General features: G+C 39.9%; 1 protein-coding gene across 6 annotated transcripts in view; it reads left to right on the forward strand.

Annotated features, from left to right (window-relative positions):
* The window catches only part of FARP1 (FERM, ARH/RhoGEF and pleckstrin domain protein 1), a 194,293-nt gene that overhangs the window by 145,476 nt on the left and 24,610 nt on the right, over positions 1-24,207 (forward strand). For all 6 annotated transcript variants that reach the window (XM_063126101.1, XM_063126105.1, XM_063126104.1 and 3 more), the window contains exons 13-16: positions 1,082-1,322; positions 13,493-13,680; positions 15,294-15,383; positions 16,880-17,013. In XM_063126101.1, coding sequence (XP_062982171.1) covers positions 1,082-1,322; positions 13,493-13,680; positions 15,294-15,383; positions 16,880-17,013 — 653 coding nt within the window. The remainder of the gene's footprint in view (positions 1-1,081; positions 1,323-13,492; positions 13,681-15,293; positions 15,384-16,879; positions 17,014-24,207) is intronic.

Here is a 24,207-nt window from a genome sequence, read left to right on the forward strand (position 1 = left end):
GGGCTGAGAATCTGTGACTGGCCCAAAGTCACCCAGTGGGTTTCCATGGCCGAGTGGGGACTAGAACCCTGATCTCCCGACTCCCAGTCCAACACCTTAGCCACTACACCACACCACACATAGGGCAACAACACAGAGATTGAAGCAGGGGCAATGAATGGCAAGGAGTAGGAGCAACAAGCTTTCTGGACTGACTGCAGTATTTATCATCCGTGTAAGCAGTCCAGTTTTAGTTTCTGAGAGAGTTGAAGGAATTGATGTTAAATTTGTCCAGTTTTTCTCAACCAACCACAAGGGATAGAAATAAGGGGGGAAATAAAGGGGGGGGAATAAAACCAGGAAGGCCAACCTATTAACAATTTGTAGTCAAGACCTCCTTCTGGGGGCAGTTAGTTCTGATGCCTAGAAGCAGCTCCAAGGAAGAGAATGAGTTGCAGGTGAAATTCCAGTTCCCTCTAGATGAAAAATAGAACATCTGAGACAAGGAACAATAATGGCCTTTGTAAGTATTTTGGCTAAAAAGTCTCAATTCAGAAAAAAACAATAATTCTTAAGTTGAGTTGCCTGATACAGTGCTTCAGCATATCCAGCACCATGTAACTATTTTTTGTTCGAATACTTCAGCTATATCTCACATACATTATTGCATTGCTATTGCAGGGGGAAGTAGCTTTGGCAGGCGTTTATCCTTCGTGTGCTCTAAGTATCTTAGTGTTCTAAGCATCGTATTAGGTTTAGTTTTACTAAGTGACTTGGAGTTTCATATTAGAACAACTGGATCAAATTTTGCAACTTCTTATATGCAGATAAATTAGTATGACAAGTTATTTTGATTATGGACCGCAATCCACAGTGGGATGTTTGAGTATGTTCCCTATAGGAATGTAGGAAGCTGCCTCATACCAAGTCTGACTATTTGTCTGTCTAGCCCATTGTAAGTTTCAATTTATAGTGCTATCAAGGTTGATAGCCCCCTACTTATGATGCATTTGTAAAGCACCTGATGATTGGTGCTGATTTGTCTCCTTCCTTCCAATCTTACATTTCATCACTTTCCTTTGTCTTCCTTTTCTCTTTCCAGAGCTGTAGTTTTACATATGGAGATGGTGCTGATTCCCTGGTAGTGCAAAGCTGCCGACAGGGAAAGGAATTAAAACTTTCAGTGGAAGATGGTGGACAGCGCACAACCCCTTCCCTGAAAAAGAGCCCCAAGGAAGGCAGGAGGCTGGATGGTGCCGTGATGGCAGCAATGGAGGAAGAAGAGGAGGTCGTAAAGGACAGGACTCAACACAGTAGATCTCAGACGCAACAACCAAGCACAGGTCCTGCATCCCGGGCTACTTGTGGCAGTAGCACATCAATTCCTTTCATTGACTGCAGTGATGTAGATAGCGAGTACGACCTCCTCAGGGGACAAATAACCCGGTCACATTCCCAAACAAATGACAATTATGAGGGTGATTTGACCAGTGGTGCCTATATTGATTATAGAGGTGGGAATCATAATAGAAATAGGTATAGGGATTCCTCCATCTCCTCTATAAAGGCATCCTACAGTATCACTGAAGACTATAATGATGGCAGCCCAACCAGTATGACCTTCTATGTGGGTGGGAGTCCCAGAACCCCACGGCACAGCACTCTGGTTGATGAAATGTTTAGGGGTCCAGATACCCGCAGTCCATTGGCTACTCCCTTGCTTTCCAGTAGCAAAGGATCAAGTCCTCACATGAGTTTTGGTAGAGCAGGTTCTCAGAGCTATATCTCTGAAAATGGGCATGACTGCAGGCCTAGGAGTGAAGATGATGATACTCATTCATACAGCTGCCATGGTTATAGCAAGTGTTCCCCAATCTTGCAGAGGCCACAATTGCAAAAGATTCAGAACGCATGTAACAGATCTGAAACAGATCCCTTTATCTTGAGCCAGGTTTCTTCAACTCCAAGTCAAGAACATGTATCAGATAGGTATTATAAAGGAGGAATGATTAAAATGGTCCCTTTGGAAGGAAAAAGTATGTCAAATGGTGTGCCAGCTACTAGTCAGTCAAAGCAAAGTCCAGTTATCCAATCCTTGTATGCTAGGGGCATGATGGAACACATGTCTACTCTCCAAATGATGGAAGGGTCTACAAGTAGTGGGACAGAGTCTAGTGACTCAGATTCAGAAATGGTTAATCCCTTCACCCATCCTCTTGTGTTTGGGAATCCCATAGTGGTGAATTCATCTCCTATGTCTAGGAACAAGTATTCCTTTGGCAGCCTCCAGTTAGAAGAGGAGGTGGAGGAAGTGCCTTTGGGCCTCAGTGACGAAGATGGTGTTCATGTCTTCAATTGCTGAGAAACATGAGCAGCACTTCCAAGAATAGACTTAAGGACTCTTCCCATCAGGTTATCTGTTAGAGGGTTGTTCATTGAGTACAAACAAAACAAAATTACATGTCAGCCTTTTAAAATCAAAATTATCCAATGAAAATGATAAAAGGAGCTATTGCTAGAGGTAGTGGTGGTGGTAATAGCAGTTTGCAGTGAAATCTAATGGCGGCATGTTGCTTTTTCAAAGACAGGAAATCTGATTCCTGACCTGATAACCTTGGGACTAGTTTTTTTCATTAAGGGAAAAATGCTCTAGTTGTATGTTATATATTCAATGAAATGTAGTCAGCATAGATACATAGACAGATGACTTGCAGTGTAATCCTTTCAATTTTTACTTAGAAGTAAATGCCACTGTTTTCAGTTGGATTCACACCCAAGTAGGTGTGCTTAGGATTGCAGCCTTCATTTGCAAAGCAACCTGATTTGAAATCATGGTATAAATATGTGCTTTTCTCTCCTTCCAAGGGAGAGCTTTCTATCAGTGCCTCAGTTTAGAGTTAAAGTTTTACACTGCAATCATAATGCCAGAAATTTGATATTCAATATCAAATCTAGGCAGATCCTTTTTTAAAAATTAAGAACTAAAGAAAGAAGCTTAGTGCCACCATTTTGCAAGTACTAATTCTATATTTTGCTCATCAACACCACAAATTATTAATACGTGGGAAGTATTTTAAAATATGAATTTTTCTTTTGTAGGCTGAACATTTTTTTTCTATTTGGGAATGCTGAAAAAATGAAGAAGATTGAAGGGGAGTGGGGGGTGATGGAACCAACTCTTTGAAAGGAGCTCAGTGACATATACTTGCAAGCATTAATGTCCTCAATAACCACAATTTCTAGAAGTTTGTTACAAGTTTACTTTCAGCTTAGTTGACCCCACATGCCATTTTTTTCTGGTTTTTGTCAGCATTAATAATGGTACCAAATAGGTACCCCAATCCAGCTAAGGGAATGCTTGTGTGGAAGCAGCTTTTGTGCGTACATCCCTAGCTGGACGAGGAACCATATATACATACCAGTTCTGCACATAGGGTTCGTATCCTAATCCAGCCCTTTCCGGGAAAAAGGCCAATCAGCTGGTTGGAAGGAGAGCAGCATGTTGGATTTAGCCCTCCCCTCATCTCCCCTATAGATGTTCAGCATTACTGCTGATATTATGAAAGGGCTCTGCAAAGGCAGCCCCAGATAGCTGCTGCGTGCTTGCACAATTCCATCAGGTAGTTTCTGAATGTTGTGTATCTACCAAAGTGTGGAATATTCCAATTGGAGTTCTCATAAACAGAATAATCGATGTGGAATCTTGGGCCTTAGTTAGACCTAAGATTTATCCCGGGATCGTCCCAGGGTCATCCCTGTGCATCTAAATGACACACAGGAGATCCCGGGAGCAGGCAGGGACAACCCCAGGATGATCCTGGGATAAACCTTAGGTCTAGCTAAGGCCTTGTTCTCTAATAAGTGAAATTAGCAGCAATTTTAAAGCAAAAGCCAGTGTTTTTCAGGTTTCTTGAAGTAAATATTTATGCCCAGGCAGCAAGATATACCCATTACCTGCCCAGTAGCCTTACTGCTATCATAAAATGTGTTTTATTGGGATAGAGGTAATGGTTGTAAGCAAGGATACTCAAAGGAGAGGAGACTTTTGCTGAACACAGTTGATTCTAACCATTTGTTTATCCACATGAAAGCATTTACAGGACATCAAAGCTGAGCAGTTCTACATTTAATGGTTTTAGATTTTTATAGAACAAATAGAGAAATGTCTATAACTTCTTCTGATGCCTTGAATCAAGACATGTTAAGTGGTAAATCTGAGGGTACCGATATTTGGAACAAACTTAATCTGTCATTGCCTAGTGCTCTTCATTATTTCAGATGTTCTTGGGACAGGGTAGATGAAGGGCAGGCAACTTGTTTGCACTAAAGCCTGCATCAGAAATGTTTACTACTGCATAAGCAAACTTATCCCTGTAACTATGAGTGCTAGAAAGCTGCTTTTTATTTCATGGGAGCTGGGATTATCAGGTTTCTAACAAAATCCAAAGGGATTGGTGCTGTGGTTCTTATAAGGCCATTGCCACATGCTCCCAACTCCTTTGGAAGATCCACGTATACACAGGAAAATTTAACCTGCCCAGATTTAATCTGGTCTCTTCTCCCTTCCACCCCCACCCCCAATACCTATTATACTAATGCGTGCTTCCATGTAGACATGAATGCAAGTCAGATACTTGTTTAGACAGTAGGCAAGATAAAAAGTAATCAAATCTGTGACTCTGTGGTTAGACAGCAGCATGGGCTAATAGATTAAACGGAAGTTTTAAATTCCATTTGTGCTGAAAAGGTGAACTGTATTTTGGGTTTAAAATAGTTTGTCAAATCATTGCCTTTAACTTCTAAATGTTTAATTTAAAATGTAGCTAAGCAGTAACCTATTTTAGAAAGTGTAGATAGAATGTATATAGTGTGTTGTAGAGTAAAGCATTAGCCTATTGATGTCTTACATCAGCACTAGTTGCATCAGTGTCTTCTTCTCAAGGAGATTATATAGCAATTCCCTTCTTACAAAAATGCAGTTTAATGAGTAGAAGTGGTCATTAGTCTGTGAAATGCATACGTTGTGGTTAATGCGAGCTGAATGGAGAATGTGCATAAGCACCAGACATTGTACATATTCCTCAAACATTGTAGAGAATGTGTAGAAATGAGCAGCAGAAACAGGATTTTATGTATTGTCTGATCTATGTGCATAGAGTGCAAATGGTGTTGTGAGGGATGTGCAGAATTTGACAGCATAAATGGGGTATTTCATATATCATCCAGTTCTATGCATATTTTCCACTTGGAGGCTGCTCACATTGACTAGTAACTGTGTGAAATAGATAATCATAACATCATTTGGAGGTTATGTATATTGACCAGACAATGTGCACAGTTCCCTGTTCATGATTGACCAGAATACATACACATTCTCCATTTTTATGCACAGTCTCCATTCAAGTATCATTAATTCCAATATAGTGTTGATATATATACCAGTTTTCCTTTCCTTCACACATGCTGTCATCAGGGCTTTTAAAAACCTCAGCTGCAATCACTACAGTGAAGGCCAGTTAATTGTTTAACATCCTACTTCTTTGTCCTGGGTTTCTGACATGTTAGTTACTTTACACATTTTCTTGATAAGGAAATGCATAAAAAACATGGTATTGTGTCATGTATGAATGATGGCCAAGTATGTGGCCCATCTTGGGAACAGCACTTGGAGAAATGGAGCATGTAGCATCTGGGTACTTGGCTGTGGAGAAAAGCTGCCTTTTCATCATGCCCATGTTTACTTAAATATGCCATCACATTAACCATTACAGCCTGCCTAAAATTATGAATTGTACCCACTGAAGCACATCAGATCCGTAATTGTAACTTTTAAATATGAAAATGACAGCATATTGACAATTGTAATTCTCCTTATCTGTATTCAGCCTACTTCCTGTGACATGCATTTGATTAGGGTCAACATGACATTTCCTGCTAGAGCAAAGTAAAAAAATAATATTTGATGCTAGGACTAATTCTAAACTGAGGGCCATTTCTACTATTCTATGGAAGGAGTGGAGAAGAATGAGTGAGTGGCAGTTCCCTGTCCTCAGTCTTCTGGGCCTTGTGTGTCAAGGACGGATGCAGGCATGCCCTGGAGAGAGATGCGCATTCTTGACCCATGTGGAGAATGCACAGCTTCCTCTTCACATGAATCCAAAGAACACGGGCATGGTACCGCAACTCAACAATTTTTCTCTCGCTGCTTCTATGGAACATACAAAGTGGCCCTCAGTCAAATATCATTTCCCAAAAGTGACATGGGCCCTATTCAGAAGACACCTTAAACCATGGCTTTAACCATGGTGAATAAGGCTTTTTGGCTTATTCACCATGGTTAAAGCCACAGTTTAAGGTGTCTTCTGAACAGGGCCACAATTTCCCCCTTGAATCTCTGACATGCTCTGTAGTTCTTGGAGAAAGAATCTCCTGCACGTTCATTTCCTCCTGCACATTTATTTCCTTTCTCCTTACACTCCAGCTAATTTTGTCAAAAATAGCACTTCCTTTTAAGATTCCTCTTAAAAATAATTGTGATAGTATGTGGAGATCAAGATATGTTATGCCTCAGTTCTTTGGAGAGGGTTTCTTTTCTTCATATATAAGGATTGTTTAACGGACCCCACCCCAGCATCAATCATCTGTTCTATACATTGAAAATAAAACTCATGTTGGAAGTACATATAGAAGAGCATATGGGAATGGCAGTAAAAAATCTGTTTTATCCCTTTGAGGACATCAGGAAGCAGATTTTTATGGCTATTTACTGCTGTAGTACCTGTAACAAAATGTTCATGCCACCATTCATACATTACATTTTATGTAGAATTTCTAATATGAGTATTAATCCTTGGCTTGGAAAGAAAGAGCAATGTATGAAACAGCCCACTATGACAGAGCTCTTGCTCCCTCAGAAAGGGCAGGAAACATTTCACTACAATTCCCCCACAACACTAGGGTGACCATATGAAAAGGAGGACAGGGCTCCTGTATCTTTAACAGTGACACAGAAAAGGGAATTTCAGCAGGTGTCATTTGTATGCATCCAGCACTTGGTGAAATTCTCTTATCATGACAACAGTTAAAGCTGCAGGAGCCATGCCCTCTTTTGTATCTGGTCACAAGGGCAGGACTCTTGCAGCTTTAACAGCTGTGATGAAGAGGGAATTTCATCAGGTGCTGCATGCATACAATGACACCTGCTGAAATTTCCTTTTCTATACAACTGTTAAAGGTACAGGATCCCTATCCACCTTTTCATATGGTCACGCTACACAACACTGCACCATTTTTAAAACATTTTTATTATTTATTTTGTCTCTAATGTTGTTTTGATAATAAGTTAAACTTTAATAAGTTAAACCACTTACAAACATCTAATATACAAACTTTGGCTATATTTCTATTGTCCAGCACTTTTCTGGTGTGTATTATACATTTAAAATAGAGGTCTGAACATGCAAAATTTAGAAAAAGACCCATTCAAAAATTCCTGGGATCTTCATTCTCATTCTTGTCATTTGTTTAACAATATTATAAAGAATTTTTTTACTTCACTGTATGCACTGTTTTGTCAGCATGTACCTCTATGGGAGGAAAAAGCCTTTTTTTCCCCACTGTTCTGTCTTTATACTCAAAGCATGGTGTATCTTCTGTTCCTTGCATTGTTTGCTACACCACCCCAATGTACCTTTACTAGAGGGAGGAAATAACCCAGTTGCAAATGGAAAGATTTCCTGTTACTGTGATCCTGCATTCATCTATACAAATTCTTATTTCATGGTCACCTACTGCAAGGACCCAACTTTGCAAATCTCAAAAATAGAAACAAATACGGAGAAACTGATGGGCAAAAAGTGACTTTCAACAGAAATATTTGGACCACACGGGGCTGATATGGAAGTACTCTGCCCTTTGCTTTCCAGTGACGTAAACAACTAGGACAATTGAATCAATTACAAAATTGCTTTTGAGCAGGATCACTGCTATCTTGGGGAGATGTTAAGCCAAAATGGACAGTAGCTGTAGCATGAACTTGCATATGGATTGGGCCAATGTTCCAGGATATGTAGGCAATTATATTTAGCATTGTTTAATATGCATTTTATTTAGAAAAAGTAACTTTTTATATGCATATATGTTTTAGGGATCTGTATTCAAAGTTTCTGTCCTCCCCCCCCTCCCAGTGATGGAAAGAACAAAGATAGGAAAGAGCAACTCCTCATACTTTTAACATTCCCCCACCCTTATCCTGCTATTACAGCATCTGTAATATCCTCTCTCTTTTTTCCCCCCACCAAAAGGTACTGCTGCAGTTACTGTCCAGTTTTGTACTTGCCACTGTCTAATACTATTCTATATCACTTTAGCATGGACTTTGTACCCAAGAGGAGGGGTTCCTGGCTACTAAATCTAATGCTGAATTTGGTGACTGTTTGTAAGCATGTCAAGCCAAAGTTATTTATTTACCTATGTATGCATGACATTAATTTTGTTTTGCTTTTTTTATTACCTGTACTGAAGGCTTTTATCCTTTCTAACTGGTACCTTGCTGTAAAACTCTTCCTTGCTTAATTGTATTATCCAGCTGCTGGCTGAAATGTTTAATCCAAGTACAGGGGGACATGTTCATTGGTATGATTATCCATTCTCGCAAATTCACTCACCATCACCACTGTCATATATATCCATTTCTTAAGAATCCAAGCAAACCTTTTCTTCCTTCCTCTTCTTTACCTTTGCTGGAATTGCATTAATTGTTTTTATCATTAATTCTTGTTACAGTGAGGGGTGTTCACTTTACTCCGTTCATCTCCCTTTTGATAGCATATTGCCCAATAAATTTGCCCAAGAGGAAGCTGTGTCACTGTATGTTCCTTGGAAGTGGTGAGAAAGGAAGCATGAGTGACCTGGACTTTCTCTTATCCCACATTTTCTGGCTCTCGTAAAGGTGGGGAAATACATATATTCTCCATGGGGAGCTGCACATCCTCCTGATTCAGGGACAGAATGCATATCTGCCCCAGAGACATATGCATTTATTTCCTTTCTTGCCCCAACCCCACCTTTGTGTGAGACCCAGAATGGGATTTAAGCAGGGGCACATGTGTCAGCCATAAACCATCTCTCTTTTCTAATATAACTCCTGCAGAGTCCTGTTTTATATATTGGGAAAAGGGACTCTGTGAAATAAATAGACACTCAACATTCGTTCTAATTTAACTACCTTGAGATCTATGAACAGTACAACCATCAAGGGTACCTTTTATTCAGCACTTCTCCATTTTCAAGTGCTAGTTTTGCACCTGCAGTTTTCTAACACATTCTTACTGAATGTGTCTGCTTTCCATTGGTCTTTGAGTATGTGGTCCGTTTTCAACATTTTAAAAAAAATTTTGGAATGGTTGTTTAATTGAGCAGGGGGTTGGACTTGATGGCCTTCCAACTCTACTATCTATGATTCTGTGATTCTATGCTTAAGACAATATAGATAGCCATGGAACGCTGGATCCTTTTCTAGCCTCCCAGCACTGACACTTCAAATTTTGATTGAAAAAAAAATCCAATTATATTGATGATGAGACAAGGAATGATGAGAACACAGCTTTATTTTTCATGTTCTAGAGCCAAACTGTATGCCTAACTGGCAGCTAAAGTTACTCTTCACTCTCCCTTTAATATTATGAGAAAAATGGAATGCATTGATTCTGTTTGGAAGGATTTCCATTTCTGATTCTAGCAAATGCCAAGTAAAATTTGAAATAACCTTAATTTAAATATTCATGAGATCCAAAGAAGCGCAATCTAGGAAAGTTTGAGGGAAACCCAGTTCAAGTAGAATGGTGTAAACTGCTCAGTTTTAGAAGCTGAAAGGAAATCTTTTATTTGAAAACTTTTTCATAAACTTGGTAAGAATCCTTCTAAAGAGTAGTTATGCATTACACTTCACCTATTTTATCCAGCTGGACATCAAACAGATTTTGGGGAGTATGTTAGGCAGGCCTAAAAACAATGAGATTGGAATCCTGTATGTAATGACATGTAGGTTAACCTTCTGAACTGCTTGGAGTTAAATGTTAATTTATATAAAGGTGTTGCTCTCTTCAAGGATTCAGCAGAGTTTTTGCTTATGTAGAGAAATGAAGCTTGAGGGAGCGGAGTTCCTTGGCAGACAGGCTCTCTACATTGCTCGTTAATTTCTAGCTTTTGGCCTTCAGGATACTTATAAAGTTTCATTGTACTCATACATGCAGTAACCTTAGCTTTGAGTTTTATATTCTTTTACACTCTTCTTTCCCTGATATTTTGACATGAGCTAAATATTATATTGAGCATCTAGAAACACAGGTTGGATACATCTAGTGTTCACTGGGTACTATTAATTAAATCTACTCAAGAGAATTGAATCTACTGACTTGGATTGTTATGAACTCTCCCCAAATCTCAGTAGACCTTTGATTCAGATAACTACTAAACACCTAGTCTTAACTTCATCTAGGACTGTAAATTGTGACAAAGGCCCTCTGTGGAGCCAATGATTCATTTGTCTGAATCCTCCGTACTATCTCAGCTGGGTCTTGAATTTCACAATTTCACCTGCAGATGATTGCATGAGGCATGACAAAGCATCTGATCCAAGTTGCAAAGTGGACCCAGTCCTGAATCATGGCAAATACACTGCTACAAATGTTGATCACAGTCTAGATAAATAAGAAATGGTATTGGTCACCTATATCTCCCATTTCTTTTTACTTCGCTTTGGCAAGTTTGTAAAGCTTAGAGAGTTTGGCTCTAAATGCTTATGATTAACAAAGTATTATTCACACACAGATGCTCCTCTTCTGTCATGGGACAGGCACAGTGCCAGAATTTCTGTATTTACTTCATATTTTGAGATTACAACAGAATTACTGTAGTTCTTTTGTAAACATAGTTTGAAAACGTACCAGTTATAAACGTAGAAAGTACAATTTCATGACTAAGGGTTCCTCCTCCTCTTATTTTCCTTATAATTGCATTCATTTTATTATGAAATTATTGTATACAGTTGTGTACTAGTGTCAATAAAATTGACATTTGTGTAACAAGCTGTGACTTTTCTCTCAGATTTTCCTGAGCATCTATTTAGCATGGGACTGTGGGTAAATTTATTTCATTAAGGGCCAAAAAACACAAACCCAACAACCTTCAGGCAAGTATCTCATTTGGTCTACATAATCATAAGAAGCAGTGTTGACATAGTTTCTTAAACATATAACATTCTGTTTGGTGCTGATAAAGATGAGATAAATATAAATCCTGCTCAGGTTACTCAGATCTATACACTTATTGAAAAATAAATGGAATCCACATTCTTTGTGTAGATGTTAGGTATTGTGCCACTTTTACTTGTCTTTCCAAGATCAAGTGCAGATGAAACTCTTAATGTGTTTGCAACAAAGCAAGACCTGCCATTTTGAGCAATTAGCATTGCAGGCATGTCACAGAGAATCATAGAATGCTGCACTTGCTGACAGCATATGCATTCTTCTAAATTAAAATCATCTTGAGAAGTATGAAGAAAAAGCAAACGGTATAAATACATGGCTTAAAATATATAGGGCACATAGGCTTAATTTCATTATGACAACACAGAGCCATATGTTCTGCTTTTGCAGTCAGTAACCCAGCTGTTTTCTAAGAAAGGGGGATAGAGTTTAAAACATTTTTCAACATTGTATTTCACATAGTACACGTCGGTGGCTATTGTGCCCTTGTCTTCTGAATTGAATGAGGCTTGAAAATGGTGAACATTTGAAGTTGTCCTATTACATGTGTGTGTGGTTGTTGTTGTTTTTAAAAAATAACACCTTTTGTGTGAACGTAATGCTAGCATTTCCACCCCAAACAATCAGAGGAGCATGGAGTAACTCGACAAGGTACACTGTACTTACTTCTGTTGTACGTAGCAAGAGGGCCTGAGTAGTTTCCTCCCTTCATTCTAGATGTGACTTTGACATAGCAAATCACTTCCCCGCTCCCCTAGACTCTGTTCTTTCTAATGCCTCTTCTTTAGCACCTTGGGAAGTAATCTTAATGAGTTGCATTTCTGGAGTTTAAGTTTGTAGGAGGGTGAAAACAAACAAACCCACTAACTATATCATAAGTCTCTTTGTTTTGATACTTATTATGTACTAAAACTAATAGTAGAGCTGAGAAAATTAACAGCTTTGGCAGAGGTCCTCTTTGGACATTATTCCTCCCTCCCACATAACTTTACACAGGCCAAGCCAGTGCTTCTTCTCTGCCCTTCTCACAATGCATAGAAGGTATTGCCTGAAACTAAATATCCTATTTTAGCTGACTATGGGATTTCCTTAACCATCTGAATAGAGCTCCCACCCCTTCTTTCCAGGGATAAATCAGGTGGTGAGGGAGATCCTGCATTGTCAAAGAAAGGAAAGCAGATGTGGGGATAGAGTAGAGCCATGAGGAAGTGTAAAAATCTTGTGACCCTTTGCCCATTTCTCAATGCGTAGAAGTGATGGGGTGGGAGCAGACTAAAGTCCAAGCCGAGACACACTCTCTGTTTTTTTGGGTATTGTAAATTGGACATTAATATCAACGGATGATCATACTATACCATTTTGAATCCATCTGTAGCTAAAGTTTACTATTTTTAAACTGGCTATAGATCAGCCAGTGTTATTATCTCATTGAACTAAGGCCAAGTTCTCACGACTATGGTCCAGTTCAGATACAATGCTAAACCATGGTTTAGTGTTAATGAGGATGAACAGTTGTGAGCCTTGGGCTCATGTGCTCCCTCCTTCCCTTCCCGGTTTTGTGCATCAGAGGAAGAAGTTTAAGAGTTTTAGTTATGGTTTTTAACAAAACACATTTTCCTGTTAAGTCCAATATGCAAAACTGTAGTTGGTACTAACCACACTTAATTAACAAACCAGGATCTGAAAGCATAGTTTGATCCTAGTTTTTGGTTAGAGTAAATCAGTTTCCATATTTATACATAACAGGAAATGTTGGTTTGTTCAAAATCACAACCAGAAGCTTTAAACTTTTCTGTCATTCATGGAGGAGGGAAAGGGAGGTAGGAACAACAATAGTTTGTTGTGATGTCTGAACTGGGCCTCTGTCTAGAACAAAGTGTTAGTTGAATAAGATCTAGTAATAAAAGCTCATGCATCCTCCATAGCTGCTTCTCCATAATGTCTAAAGCTGCTCTGACTCAATTCATCATATGCTGGGAAGGCAGCAGTTGATGAAACAAGCAGACAATGTTTTCTCCATCACCACATGCAATCTGGATCTTATTCAAGCCAGTTCTCCATGCACATAAACGATTATGCAAGTTAGCTTTTCAGTCTTAAAAAGAGCTTAAGCCATTTAAGTGGTAATGGCACCATTGAACTTGATGGAACCATGTCCAGTTGAACAGGCTAAGAATCTTGGGATATAATTTTCATACATGGTAAGAGTACTATTTCTGAATTTCACTGTGTTGTTCCTTCAGCAGGTTCTCTTGCTGGCAGCCCTCACCTTTCAGAACTGTCAATCAATTCTCAAGGTGGACCAGTCATGGCAAATACGACCTTATCTCCTAATCTGAGTCCTGATAACAGGCAAGCTTCACCATTGGTTAGCCCTCTGCTGAATGACCAAACTGGTATTCGGACTGATGATGAAGAGGAGGTCAGGAGAAAGGTACCGATGCTGATTCTACCATTTCAGTTATGATATTTGATATGCTTAGAATATCTAGGATTTTAACTCTAGCAATCCTTTCTTCTCCTGCTGGACTCCGTTCAACGTCCATTTATTATCAGGAACTGATGTTTATTAAGAACACATACCAGTGTCCACTGTTGCCTTTCAAACTTAATATCTTTTAAGGGGTTCAAGCAGTGACCTTTCAAAGGCTGGAGATAGTTTAAAATGGGCTTCCCAGGGCAGAGTTTTGATCTATACAAATTGGCTCTTGTTTTACACCAGGGCTGGATAGAGATGTGAAGGCCCAGAAAAATGTGGGGAAACTCTGATATGCCCCACTGGCAGTAGATTTACTAAGGCCAATTCTCATGACTTTATGGTCCAGTCCAGATAAAATGCTAAACCATGATTTAGTGTTGATGAGAATGAACACATATGAGCCTTGTGCTAATGTGCTCCTTCCTCCCCTTCCTTATTTTGTGCATCAGAGGAGGAAGTTTAAAGCTTTTAGTCATCGTAATTTACATACTGGAACCAGGCTACTGAGTTTCTTTTAGATAGATTGGGTTTATTGTAGTGGCAGTAATAAAAAGGTTTTATAGCTGAGGTAGCATTCCCTAGGGGTGAGGTCTAATTCAGAATTTATTAAAACTGTGGCAGTGAATTCTATAGACTGAAGCCACAAAGTTAATTTTAAAAGAAGAAAGAAAGATGGGTGTTCTATTGCATCTGGTAACTGAGCTAGGATAAGCTACAGTGTTTTTCCACATGTGGGTTTTAAATTAGAACTACAAAAATTGATTGTTACAGCATCTAACCAGAATAAGTCCAGAAACACAGGACTCTGTAGAATAAAACCCAAATTGTCAAAATGCACATTTTCTTTAGTCACATATTGGGAAACTGTGCATGACTTAGAGCATCCCTAAATATCTATTAAAAGAAGATATATTCGATCAATAATTTTAATAAGGAATGGAAGAAATAACTACTGGGAATCTTGCAGAGAGAATTAAAAAAAAATCCACATGGCATCATTATTTCCAGACATTTTACATTTTAGCCTTTTTATAAAAGTATTTTCATTACATAGTTTTTAGAAATCATTTTGCAGGAGTAAAGACGGGGAAACAATATATAAACACCTTACTTTAAATTCTAACAGGAAATATTTCATAATTTAAAGCTGTTCAATTTCCCCAATTTTTCAGAAAAAAATGGATCCAAATCCCCTCTATTCTTCCCAAGAGAGATTTGGATTGGGACCCTCAGTTATGCCAACCTAGAGCTCCCATTGCTAGTTTCTCTCCTTTCAATGGGAGAAATTGTTTCAAAAGATCTGCCATGCTGAAAAGCCTCACAACGTCCCCTGTCCCGCCCTGGCCAGCATGATCCAGGAAGTGCTCCTTTTCCCCAAGCCCAATTAAGACTGCTCTGTAAGATTTCATATTTCTGGAAAAATAAAGTGACTACTGATTAGTCAATATTGGACAAGGTTTTTCTTCATTCTCCAGAACTTTGCTATAGCCAGCTATTAATACTCAAGTGAGACCTTGCCCTTCAAATCAAGATCAGCACTATTTATTTTCCTTTCTTGCCATTTTCAGAGGTTTCCAACTGACAAAGCATATTTCATTGCTAAAGAAGTTTCCACCACAGAACGAACTTACCTGAAAGATCTTGAAGTAATCACGTCGGTATGTTTGTTTTTCAGTTACACACAAAATAGTAGCTGGTTGTGTAGAGGTCCATTTGTCTTACAGTGATCATGAGCACTGCAGCCAGAAACAGCTTGTGGGGGTGTAGGAATTTCAGCTCCCTAAGCTGCAGGAGACAAATGTTTCATTGTGCGTGTGTGTGCACGTGTGTACAGTCCATACTCTGTGCAGATGGACTGCTTTAATTCCTGTTCATTTTTTGTTCACTAATGATGATGTTGTTGCTTAATATTTTGAACCTTGGATTTTGGTCAAATGGGCAGTCTTTGTAGCATTCTCCTTCAATGATACTAGTCTATCTGCCAACTCTTCTATAAGGAAAACTTTGGCCAGTTTCTGAAACATTTGGAAATAGAAGAATGTCAATAGATGAATGATTGAACAATGACTTCCCAAACCTTAATGGCTCCAAGATGTTTAGCCTACTTGTAGCCAAGAGTCACAGGGGTTGTTCAGACAATGCTTTTTAAGCAGGATTATGTGGGCTTGTGCATTTCCTCCTCTGCACAATTCTCGCAGAGGAAAAATGCCAGATTAAATTATTCTTTCGCTCAGTATTTTCTCCCCACTGGAACAGCAATGTGTGAGCCAAAGGCCTGTTCCTGATCTCACAAATGCACATCTCATGGAATCCCACTGTAAACTATTACCTCAGTAGGCCCACACAGTACAGTGACACTTTAACAAGTTTCTTGAGGTAAAGTTACCGTGAAATGGAACTGAGTTACCATGAAATGGAACTGAGGGTACCTGCAGTAGTAGTAAATATTCATGGATTCCAGACTCCCCAAGGAGATGGTTTAAACCAGAACTTGGGAATCTGCAGCTATCCAAATGTCATTGCACTTCAACTCCCACAATTGCTCATCTGGCTAGCGCACATGGGAGTTGTAGTCTATCAACATTTGTAGGGCCACAGCTTCCCCTTTCCCCAGTATAAATAAAATTATGACAGACCTTGCTTTTCTGTGTGTTATCCCCATTTTGGAATGTGTATTTGTAGCATGGAACCTTCCCTACTTGCTTGTAATGCATACAGAGAATTCTGGAGAACATAGTTGGGGTTTTGCATGTATGAGGCAGGTAAAATTTGGCTCTGGATAATTTTTGGGCTTGACGACAATCACTCTAGCCAAGAAGTCTAGAAGCCAAAGACTATATCCTTGGGACAGGAAGGCACGATGGATAATTTAGGCCATTTGGTATTTTTCATTTTTGGGGGGTCAACTGAACTGAAGCTTAAGACATCCTAAATGTAGAAGTTTGTTTACTTTTTCTTTGAGGATTGCTGTGTCTGTTTATCCATTATATATGGCACCCTTTGGCATTAAGCTCAACAAAATGCAAATTTGTGATGTTACTATATCACCAGGGAGAAAGACTTAAGTAGGATGCATGCTCTTTTAGTCTCATGCAAGTATACGCTAGAGAATGGTCCTAAGGGCCTGCCTTATTATTTTGCTTGGCCTTTGTAGTGGTTCCAGAGCACAGTAAATAAAGATGACTGCATGCCAGAAGCACTGAAGAATCTCATCTTTCCCAACTTTGAACCTTTGCACAAATTTCACACCAACTTTCTAAAGGAAATAGAGCAGCGCCTCGCTCTGTGGTAAGAATGCCAGTGGTTATTTTATTAAAATGACTCTTCGGTGCTAAATATTTTTCACATTCTGTCTTGTATTGAATCTACCCCTCCAAGGAGTACAATATTTACCTCCATTGTTGATAAACCAACCGAAACAGTTATCTTTGGGCAGATCTTCAAATTAGCCTTTATAAAGGGGCTGTGTTTAATTATTTCTTTATTGTATTGATTAAAAGCTGTTAATCAATGGGGGTGGGGGGAGCATTAGCCCTCATAGGAAGAAAATAATATTTATCCAGAAAGACATTGTACTTCTATGAAACATTTATCAAAGGAGACATTTCTTAGCTGGCAGAAATCTAATCAATTATCATGAACTTGTTAAGAATCCCATCATTCTTTATAACCTTTATTCTTTTGCCTCTGGTGTGGCCATGGGACAGGAGAGGCTGGCTTCCTTCGTTTTGGAAATGAACTGTCATATGAGCTGATTATCATGCAGTCAGACCTGACTTTAATTCTGCTTTAATCAGTCATTCAAAACAAAAGCAAACAAATGAAGGGATGGAAGTAAAACATGAAGAGACTGAATAGAGGTGTTAAAAATCTTTAACATTTTTTAGGGGCTTTGCATTTTAAGAGAATATTTTTTCTACGCATTTCTACACTACAATCCCATTTTAAAGGATAGAATCCTTTATTTACTTTTAGCAAATAAAGTGGTATATAAATGTTAATAATAAATAAAAATAGATAAATATATGATCCTTCAGCTCAACTGAGACTTAAGTACAATATGGAGCACTAACTCTGTCCTCCATCCTGAATGCTGTTTAGGTCCTGCTCAGATAATAATCTGATTTACGCAACACAAAGGCCGTTACAAGTTAATTTACCCTTGAGGAGCCATGGTGTGTGCCTGCTGCCATTATGAATATGACATGGTCTGTTGTGTCGGGCAGAGCCGGCCAGTGGGGATTAGTTGAGGGTTAAACAAGCCTTGCATAACCCATGGTCTGTTTTAGGGTTATGTGAGGGTCATTGTTTCACGCAAACTGTCACTATGTCTCCACTCTGCTCTCTATTGTACCCAGAGAGAGATCAGAAGTGGTCCTGAGAAGACATACCCACTTCTCCCCTGCTCCCTTCACAGCAGGCAACCAAAATTATTTGTTTAATACTGTAAAATCAATCAATCCCAGGGTGTTCATGCACTTCTCTGTGATGCGGAGAGTGAGGATAGTGTATAGACCATGAGTTTAGAATCCAGGGGCTGGAGAGGGGTGTATTATCATCTTAATATGGTCTTCTGCTGTAACACAGTTAAAGAAGTGTGTGTGTGCGTGTGTTGCCCGTAGGATAATTTATCCAAGGATAATTTATCTCAACTTCCTGTATTGTGGCCATATTCAGTCCTGCCCATTTTCCCAATCTGAAGATGTGCCTCCCTCCCTCCCTCCCTCCCCACTTTGCTGATCTCCAGACATTGGTTATTTTCTTGTCAGTTTTACTTACCTTAACTGAAGTTTCCTAAGGAACGTAAGCACGGGTAAGGCTTCCCGTTGATCTTGTGGCATTTGCTTTTATATGTCATAGTCTACATTACTAGATCAAAGGAAAACATTTTCAGCTTCTCTCAGACAAGCCCTGCGCAAGTGAGCTAGCCCTTTGCAAAGAATTTTGCAAGAGAAATCTGACCTGCATGACAACGTTCCAAAATAACCCGCACTGCCATAAGTTAGCAAAAAAGATGATTTAATCACATCTCAGTCATTTCTGCCAAATATTTATCCAACTTATTCTTGAAAGGTTTTTAAGGAAAGTGATTCTACAAAGTGTTTTTGCAGGGGCGGGGTTTGTGCCACTGGCAAGGGAAGGTTAGTGTGTCTCATCCAGTAATCTTCAGACGAGATTGTTCACAAATCTCATGCCCCCTTTCCTGGCAAAAATGTCAAATTTTTGACAAAGGTAAACTTATCAATGTCTGCCTCGTTGTTGTATCTAAGTTTAATTTCATGTAATGGTGGCATTGTTTTCCAGTGAGTGAGTTCTCAGAACCCACAAAGGATTTTCTAAGTCTTAAGAAGTTAGGTGCTGATTGATGAGGGTTTGAGTTAGATTAATTGTAGCCACATGTCTTACATTACATCGATATAAAGGAGGAGCCTGCAGTTAGGAGCAAGCATCCTCTTCTGGGGCAGTGCAAAGCTAATCCTGCTGAGATCTGGTTGGATTCTCCTGCAAGAACATGGAGTACAATTTGGACCTTTACACGGTTGAAGAGGGCATGCCTGGGTAAATAATAATAATAATAAATTTATTTCTTACCCGCCTCTCCATTTTGATCGAGGCAGGGAACAACAGTAAGCGGTAAAATACATAAAACTGAATTAAAATCCCACCAACTGTTGCAGTTTTTACTGCAGTATGTTAAATACCTATCCAGAAATAATACTTTGCATTACATAGTCTCAAGGAATATTTTTACACTGTGGCAATATGGCTAGATAAAAATTGCCTATGGAAGTATTTTTATTGGCATGTTATGCTTGAAAAATGCAATCTGATTGCCAAGAAGCAGCTAGTAATCTTTCCAAAAGCGTGCTGTGCAACATGGTGCTAGAGTCTTGCTGGAAGGGCCCATTAAAAAGCAAACTGTATTTAAAGCTTCCACCATAGCTGTCAAGTAACCTTCAGTCAGTGTTTTAAGCTCTGTTCCCCAGGAAACTTGGACTTCCTGGTTGCTTATCACGGGTTTCTCAATTAGAGACTCGGTAATGTTGGAAAAGCTGCTTAGAAGACCACTTATCCACCATTTCCAATCTTCCACTGTAAGATGCAGCAACAGGAGAGCACTAGGCGGTTCATTTCACTGGACAACAGGGAAACCCAATGTCCTCTGAATGAACAGTGAGCACCCTAGAAGGTTATCATTTGCAATATTCAGATATTACACAGCACGTGCTCAGGGAACTAAGCAGATGATCAGAAGATTACCCTGATGGTAGAATGTTAGAAAATCAGGACCATAAACAATAGTTTTAGATGTAGGTAAAAACATTGACTCCTGGGAAAACACACTTTGCTTAAGCAACTGGATCAACTCATGTACGTCTTAAGACCCATTTGGATCTTTAATGTAGGCCATTGTAGCTGTTGCATTAATGTTCTGCTTCTTGTTAGATGATTGCTCCATCTTCCATCCCAGTATTGGCAGCAGCTCTCCAAGCTGTCCGGGAAAGATTATTTCCTGAACCGTGAAATCCTTTAAACATAGACCCGGTTCGCATGTAACGGTGGCCAATTGTGGGGTACTTAACCCAAGATTTGCCACAGTGCACGCCAGGCGTGCACCATTGCCATTTCACATCTGCCAGAAACGAAGTCTGGAATTTTATGTACTCAAAGCATAAACATTACTCCAAGGTGGCATCTACAGTTCAGCCATCAAGTTTGCAACTTCCTCCCTTTGTACCTTGAACACTTTGCTTAAGCAACCGGATCACCTCATGTACTTCTTAAAACCCATTTTGACTTTTAATGTAGGCAGTTTTGTATATTTAAGCCTAAATGTGTGGGGGATCTACTACACAGAAGGAATTCAGTTGCACGATCATAGAAGGCCTTTTAAAAAGGGAAGTGAAATGGTGCCAGAAGGAGCTCGTGGGTTTTATGAGTTTATTTCCCACTGTGTGATTCCAGCTAATCCTGACTTATAAAAAACCAGAGTCAGTAAGAAGCAGATCTGGCGACATCTCAGAATAAACTGACCATTTAAACTTCATTTTGGGGGTGGGGGTTATGTGTGTGCTTGCCTGCATGGGTAATTCAGAAATGTTTAATGTTTCTTTTTCTAGGGCTTCATTTGCTTTTTACAGATATACTGTATATGGGCTGGTTTAAAATCAGCTTGGTGCAAGAGGTGAATGCTGGTTGTGAGCAAGGCGAAAGACAAAAGTAGGCAGCCCACCCCCTCATTTCTTTCTCTTTCTCTCATTCTGCCACCCCCTTTTCTCTACCTCTTTCCCTCCTCCTTCCTGTCTCTCCCTTTTACCCCACCCCCACCCAGAGGGGTTCCAGGGAAGGACAGATTGCTCTGGCCAAAAGTCTGAGCTGATTGCTTGCAGAGAGCTTTTGAAATTAGGTTGAGGACCCAGGGCCGGTGCCAGACTATTTTGCGCCCTAGGCAAGGTGAGCTACTTTCTCTCTCTCTCTCTCTCTCTCTCTCTCTCTCTCTCTCTCTCTCTCTCTCTCTCACACACACACACACACACACACACACACACACACACACACCCAAAAACTGCCAACTTTGATTTTTAAGAACATATGTTTCCTGGAAAAAATAAGAAGCACAAAACTTGAAACTGCTAAATTTATTTTAAAGTGCAAGAAATATGTCATGCCAATTATAGCAAACAAATTGGAAAGGAACGTCTATGGGTCTAAAATGCATTATTTAATAGGAATATCACCTCCAAATCATCCTCCCCAACTCACACGCGCGTGCACACACATACTCAGCATCACTCACTCCAAACAAACACACGCATGAACACATGCATTCACTCAAAGACCCCATTCACCCATACATTCTCTCTCTCTCTCTCTCTCTCTCTCTCTCTCTCTCTCTCTCTTCCGGGCGCGTTCTGGAAGTCCGAATGTGGAGCCGTCCCTGGCTTCTCTTTGGCTGGGTGGGCGCGAGGCACCATCTTGCCCGCCCAGGCCCAGCTGAATCCTCGGGCCGGGCTGGCTCACAGCCAACGCGCATGAGTGCTGTGCTGTGCCCAGCGCCCCTCTTAGCATGGCTCTCTAGGCGGCCGCCTGAGTGGCCTCTATGGTAGCACCGGCCCTGTGAGGGCCACATGCATTCCTAGGGCCGGAGGTTTCCCATCCCTGTGTTAGGCATGAACGCTGTCACTGTCTGCATAATTGTGTTTCATAAACCAAACCCACAAGAGTTATTTGAAGTGTAGCCTTCACTTTGCACTTCTTAGTTCCTTCTTCATTTAGTTAAAGTTGAGAGCGATGACTCTCCTCATTTTCATCCTTGCATTCATCAGAGACAACCTGTTCATTTGCTTCTGCTTAAGTTTATCCTCAACCCACAATAGCTTGTGGACAAAGACATCTCCAAAGTAGGTTTTTGTCTGGGTTGGAAAGGAAAGTATACACGTTCAACAAGCTAATTTTCAAACCAGCCTATATATTGTGCAAAGCGAGTTAAGACCTCCCTTACTATGGGTTAAACCTCTTGGGTTGTCACAGGAACATAGGGAGCTGCCTTATGCTGAGTCAGACCATTGGTCCATCCAGCCCAGTATTGTTGACACTGACTGGCAGTCGCTCTCCAGAGTTTCAGGCAGGACCCTGCAAATGTCAGGGATTGAACCTGGAACCTTCTGCATGCAAAGCACACACTCTACCACTGAGCTACCTAAATGAAGCAAAAAAAAAGGCACCCAATGACCGTATTTCCAGATCAGTTGGGCTAAATCGATGCCACACCCTTTTCCTATGTAGAATCATTTCACTTATAAGCAGAAATTGGGAATGGCTTCTATAGGCCAAATTGTCCATTCTGTAGCCACCCTGAGTCACTAGGGCTTCCTCTCTTGCCACTTTTAAGGATTTTTCAAAGGGAGCCTTAGGTGACCATGCTATTCACTGACATGGGATTGTTTGGCATGGCATCTGATGATAGCACCGGTTTAAAAATGGTTTTAAGAGAGAATAACTTAACATCCTAGAGAACAATGGGAAGAAATATATTCCTGACCCCCCTTTAAAAAAAAACTGTTAAATTTCATTCCTAGCAACAGAGGTTTTAGTGTACAAATTAACGCATAAGTGCAATCCTATACACATCTACTTAGAAGTAAGCTCCATTGAGTTCAATGGGACTTATGCCCACGTAAACATGTATATAGAGTTGCCTGGCAGTAGCATTCCATTGAACTCAGTGGGGCGTACTTCTGAGTAGAGGCATATAAGAATGCAGTGTCAAAATAGGAATAATTTGACTTCTTATACCAATGAACAAATTTGACATAGGATGCTGAAACCAAGTAGCAACATATGTCTGTGAAAGTTTTAGAAAAAGATGTCACTCTCCATATTCTGCTTGCCAGTTCACAAGTTCAGAGCAAAGAATGAAAATTAGTAAGATACCCTGTAGTGTAGAGATGGTAACTTGTAGACCTCCAGATGTTTAGGCCTACAACTCCCATGAGCCCTAGCCAGCATAGCCGATGATGAGGGGTTGATGTAAGTTATAGGCCAAAACATCTGGAGGGCCACAAACTGCCCACCCTTGCTGTAGTGTTTTAGGCTGCCAGCAAAAATTGTGATATTAGAACAGCTCTCCCGTCAACTCCAGCTGGCAAATCCAGCATCAGAGAAGGCACCAGGTTGGGAAAGATTGCAATAGAATAAGGAATTTGCTAATGGAAAAATAACCAGGATGAATCTTAAAACACAAGATTTCCTGAAGTAAACATAAAATCCTGAAGTCACAGGCTAGAAAGACGAATCTGCATATCGTTACTGTCCCTGCTTGCAATCACATTCTTCCAAGATAGGCCTATAAAGTGCAATGAACTTTGGGTTAATTCCATCCCCTGAACTACTACAGTTTGCCAGTAAACAATAAACAAAGGTTTGCAAGTGCTTCTTCCTGTGAAGCTTCCCAGTGGCCTACTTACTAAGTATTATAATACTACCAAAGAGCTTCACTTGCTTCAGAATGCGCAGTAAAATAGGGGGCAGCTACAAGGTCAAACATATGACACCAGCTAAGAAAATGAATAGGAGACAAGGAGAATGTTTGCACTGTTTAAAAGACTGTATGTGCTTAATTTTTAGGCCATAAACTAGTAAACTTAGGCTGGCTGTGGACTATTTCTCCTTCGATAAAGTCTCATGTATGACAAAACGTAACCTTGAAGTGCTTCTTGTCTTTACATATGCTATTTCAATTAAAAGACTCAGATCTGTTTCTCTTTATTCCCAATTTATGGGATCCCTTAAACTCACAGCTCAATTCAGCATGTTAATTATTTGTTTCAGATTGGGTTGTGTGTGGGTTTTTTCTCTCTGAGGATATTACTGTTATATTTTATTTTAACTGAGAGTATGTATCTTCTGATTTCATAGTCTGAGAGCTGAGGCTCTTGGCATGGTATCTCACAAACATCTTGTGCGGCCCATCCATAACAT

Source organism: Elgaria multicarinata, chromosome 5, assembly GCF_023053635.1.
Source record: "Elgaria multicarinata webbii isolate HBS135686 ecotype San Diego chromosome 5, rElgMul1.1.pri, whole genome shotgun sequence".
In the NCBI taxonomy this organism is placed as follows: Eukaryota; Metazoa; Chordata; class Lepidosauria; order Squamata; family Anguidae; genus Elgaria; species Elgaria multicarinata.